The sequence below is a fragment of the Arachis hypogaea genome, chromosome 5 (genome assembly GCF_003086295.3).
Source record: "Arachis hypogaea cultivar Tifrunner chromosome 5, arahy.Tifrunner.gnm2.J5K5, whole genome shotgun sequence".
NCBI lineage: Eukaryota > Viridiplantae > Streptophyta > Magnoliopsida > Fabales > Fabaceae > Arachis > Arachis hypogaea.
The window spans coordinates 40,375,624-40,380,491 of NC_092040.1; the positions used below are offsets into that span (position 1 = coordinate 40,375,624).

The window sequence follows — 4,868 nt, forward strand, 5'->3', positions numbered from 1 at the left end:
TGGCCCTCATGATATCCTCAATGAATGGGTCTTCTTCTCCCGATGGGTGTCTTTTCGATCTCTGCGAGAATCCTTATTTCGAAGGTTGGATTCTGGCTTTGAGAGCTTTTCTTCAATCTCTCTTCGTCGCTCGATTTCTCTTCTGAGGCTTCGTTCTGCTTCACGCTGTTGTTCCAGCTCCTGTTCTAGTTGCTCGAGTCGGCCTTGGTGGCCATGTAACAATCCCATTAGGTCGGTAGAGTGAGGTTGCCTATCTTTTCTAGGTTGATGAACCTCGGATGAGATTCCTTTCGGTCCTTGGGTATTCGAGGGACCTTCACCGTGCTGTCCTTCTATTCCTTGTAGGGATATAATCGCTCGATCGTTGTTGACTGCGTCCTGATGCTCTGGATCGGACTCAGATGCAGTGTGTCCGTCTTCGTGCTGGTTGTCCGCCATCATGCGTTGATCTTTCAAGTCCTCGACAATGGCGCCAATGTTCTGGAGTTTACCTAGAACCAGATGATTGGGCTCGAATGGAAGACCCAAACGTTGAAGGAAGGTAACCTCCGACTTGTTCCTGCCTGGGAGCCGCCGTCCGAGTTGTGTGTTTGAAGAAAGGGGGGTGGCACCTGCGAAGATACTCCGATACCTAAGTCAGCAAGGGGTTAAGCAGGTTTAAGTATATTGGAACTTAGGTTTACCTGAGTGCATCAGAGTATTTATAGGTGGTGGACCAATAACCACCATTGAGGTAGTTCCACATCAGATGGTGGATAATCGTCCCTTTATCTTAGGGTTGTTAAGATCACTCTTCTAGAAGTGGGTGAGAGATTTAAAGAGGCAGTTACTTATTTTAATAAGTGTCATCTACCAGCTCATGTCGAATCTGACATCTTTGGAGAGATCAGGTGGATCAATGAAGGCCAACCCTTTGAATTAGGCCTTTTTGACTTAATTGGGCCTAACTACTGTGTTGGATCAAGATATGAACATAAATCAATTTACTTTCAATTCTGTTTATTTTACAAGTGTAAGTCGATGCTAGAACAGAAAAAAATCGAATTTTTTTTAAATTGACAATAAAAAAGAACAGTATTTTTTGTCGGAAAATATACATTGATCATTCAACAATGATTGGAATGAGTAAACATTAGGAGGAGGAAGATGGAGGGAAAGGCAAAGAGGAGTCGTAATTGGAATTTGATCTTGCGGGCAATTTTCTACACAAAGGGCAAGTAGCATTCATCTTCAGCCACCCATCAATGCAATCAACGTGAAAATAGTGTTGGCACTCTGTTATGGTCCTCAGCACCTCTTTGGGACTGTATTCAGAGAGACATATTGAGCAAATGGTATCATTGGGCCTAGGCAATTGCCCATTCTCACCAACCTCAGTTTTCGGATATCTTTCTATTGATGGGCCATCAAGGCCCATTAGGACAGCTGGAGGGGGAGGGACAATCATGATAGAAAATTCCGGTTGTGTTCTTGATGACTGTTGTCGCTGATCTCGCCTCATCTTTCTGCGCTGCAATAAACATATTAGTCCAATGATGCCAATGACTCCAGGTATTCCCACGCCTATGGTTAGACCAAACCTGGCTTTCCTTGAAAGACCTGACCATTGTCCAAAACCGAAACGGAAGAAAAAGTTAATTAGGGAGCTGTAATGTACTAACGTAATTTCATACTGAGAGTAAAAATTAAAAGCTAAAGTACATGAGCCACAATAAATACAGTAATCTCATCAATTCTCAATTTCTCGTGATAATAGATAGTATACCTATCAAATATTAGATAGTTGATAAAGAATAGATTGAATTACCAAAGTGATAATCGAAAATTTAGACAAAAATAATTTCAAAAGATGTTAAATTTGTTCTCGAAAAATTTAAAAATGAGAAAAAAAGATATTAAATATATATTATAAAAAAATTTTAGAGATTATATTTTAATATAATTTTTTGTAAGTATTATTAGAAAAATAAAATATTTTCATCTTTAAAATTTTGTAATTTTATGTCAAGTAATTTTTTATTTTTATGGTGAATTTTTTAAAAAATAAAAAAATAGAGATTAAATTTTATTCTGATTTTTTTATTTATTTTTTAAATATTTATTCAAATGTTGATACAAAAATTTAGATTAAATAAATAAATTATTTGTTAAATATAATTTTTTTTATTATTTATAAAAAATAATATTTACTAATTATTTTTATCATATTTTTAAATTATTTTATATATGATATTTTTCAGTAATTTTTTTTGTCAAAATCTAAAATTTTCAAATATCAAATTGGTAGTTCACTCTAAAAAATATAACAAAAAGAAAATCACAGGACTTGAAAATTAGAGAGTGAGTATTTCATTCTTAAGACTTGAACCAAAACCATTAATTATTAAAAGATAAAGATACTTGCTACACTATTTTAGCTTGCGTAAGACCAGAAAAAATAAAGCAGAATAAAGCAAAGCCTAGCTTACGTTATTTGTAGACTTCTGAGGTTAAACTTCATTTTTTTTTTAACTTAAGAACAAAAAGAAATGTAAATCGTACCTTGACCTTGGTGTGGAAGATCATAACAAGCAGCATGATCATCGTTAGAATTCGGTAGGAGGCCACAGCGTCCACCACTTTGTATACAAGACGTGCAATCAGGTTCATTCCACCGTAACCGTATATCAACATCGTAACTCATCCAAAACACTTCATACCGTACATAACTGGGAACAGGTGCCAAAGCGGATGTAATAAAGTGGCACGACGATGAATTATTCAACAACCTTTGACGCGTTACTTGCGACGACAACACCGCCAACACGGAATAGCTGAGGTTGTTGCGCGTGGATCCCAAGCACTCTATCATGAGCGGTGATGTTGGGTCGTATGGACAGCTGTAAAACGAGTAATTCTGGTAACTGAAACCGTCGGCTAATTGGAAAGGGGAATCTGCGAGGCTGAATCCACGGTTGAGCATGATCCTTCTTGGGAGGCACTTTTCTTGGTCGTTGATCAGAATTGTTTGCTCATCATTCTCGATCCCGTTTACAACGAAGTCACCGGATTCTGGGAGATTTAGCAACGGTTGTTTCTGATTGTTACACTTGATTTCGAAACCTCGGTACCCACACCGTGTGTTGTTGCCTTCACTGGTCATCCAAAACGGGAATTCAATAGGGAGCGTGTAGTTTCCGCATGAGGCAATAACGGTTGTGTCACAGTTATTAATATTATCACTTGCCTCATCAGCCTCTGTTCTTCTGTACCCAATAATAATAATAATAATCAAGACTACAAGTGTTAGGGAATAATATTGCGGGGTAGTCATAGTTTAGAATATGCATAAAGATATGATGGGAGAATTAATGGATTTGAAGTTGATTATATTCTTCGGATGATGGCTTAGGTTTCTAGCTTGTAGATAGGTATGTATGATTCTACTTGGTCAAATTGTGCTGAGACTGATTGATTTAAATTGGTGGAAACTCGCATAAGCTTTGAATCAAAGCAAAATAAATTATCAAGGTCAGGAGAACTTTACAAGGGTGCTTAGTGTGAATATAATAGTTTAGTATTAGCAAATTAATTTGAAATTTGGAAGTCATGGTCAAGTAATTAGCCAAGTTGTCAACCCAATTTAGTCTTCATTTCATTAATATTTTAATTTGATTTTGATAATGACAAACAAACCAGGTGCTTCTGTTTGTCTTTTGGCTCACGGATGTATATATTTCTCAAGAACTTAGTGTTGTACTACATATAAAAATAAAATATATATTATATAGTACCATTAGTTTGGCTAGAAGAAATATTTAGGAGAAGAAATTAGATTGAAAGTGAAGAACAGTTGGGATGACTGTGGAAGCCTGAAAATTAGAATGGGTAAGAGACTAAGTGCAGTAGTGCAGTTGCCAATTGGTATTTGCTGAGTGATGCGCCAGACTATTTTCGGTAAGAAGAATGTTAAAAAATAATGAGAATTTATTATTTTTGTTTATTAATTAGTTATTAATTAATTAAAAGTATGGATACATTATATAGGATAATAAAGAGATCGAGCAGGATATAAATCATATGATTCAAGTAAATTGGTCAAAATGACGAAGTACTCTGATTTTATATGTAACAAAAAAATACTTTTAAAACTTAAAAAAATAAATTTTATCATATTGCTATCAGATCGGCCATACTTTATGGTACAGAGTGTTGGACGTCTAAAGGAGAACACGAACATAAGTTAAGCGTAATAGAAATGAAGATGTTGAGATGAATGATTGATCGTATGCGATTGAATAGAATAAGGAACGAAAATATAATAGAGAGAGTTGGAATAGTACCTATTATGAAAAAATGGTAGAATCGCGTCTCATGTGGTTTGGACATGTGAGAAGAAGACCGATAAAGCACCCAGTCAGGAGGGTGAATGGGATAGAAGATAGATAATGGGTGAAAAGAAGAAGAAGACCATTCATGAGGTAATCAAACGAGATCTACATGTAAACGGTTTCTGTGTAGATATGACATGTGATAGAGTTTAATGACGTCGTTTGATCCTACCTAGTGGGACAAGACTTTGTTATTATTGTTTAAAAATATAAGTTAAGTATGTTATTAGATTATTAAATTAAAAAAATTGAGTTGATGATTAAAAATAATGGTAAAAAATAATAAATTTTAAAATTTTTTTTAATATTTCTATTTCATTATGTTGACCTCTTTTATCTCTTTTTCTTTTTTTTTATTTTCTTTATTTTGTTAAGTAAAGAATTATCACAAATATAATAATGAAATTAGTCATGCAACAATGCACTACAAATACAAATTAATCGCAAAGACCAAGTATTTTTACAAAAATAATACTATTTAATTCAATACTTTAGTAC

The 4,868-nt window shown here is 34.7% G+C and overlaps 1 protein-coding gene across 1 annotated transcript; it reads right to left on the bottom strand.

Annotated features, from left to right (window-relative positions):
- Positions 1-968: 968 nt before the first annotated feature.
- LOC112801413 (putative RING-H2 finger protein ATL21A) lies at positions 969-3,518 on the bottom strand. Its single transcript, XM_025844122.3, has 2 exons — positions 2,542-3,518; positions 969-1,599 (listed from the first exon to the last, which is right to left on the bottom strand). The coding sequence occupies exons 1-2, from the start codon at positions 3,311-3,313 to the stop codon at positions 1,133-1,135; spliced, it is 1,239 nt and encodes a 412-aa protein (XP_025699907.1). The 5' UTR covers positions 3,314-3,518; the 3' UTR covers positions 969-1,132.
- Positions 3,519-4,868: the final 1,350 nt, after the last annotated feature.

Excerpts from the sequence above, each read along its gene's own strand:
- LOC112801413 (XM_025844122.3), bottom strand. The coding sequence starts at position 3,313 with ATGACTACCCCGCAATATTATTCCCTAACACTTGTAGTCTTGATTATT. Across the intron at positions 1,600-2,541 it reads TCTTCCACACCAAGGTCAAG|GTCTTTCAAGGAAAGCCAGG; the intron begins GTACGATTTACA and ends GACAATGGTCAG.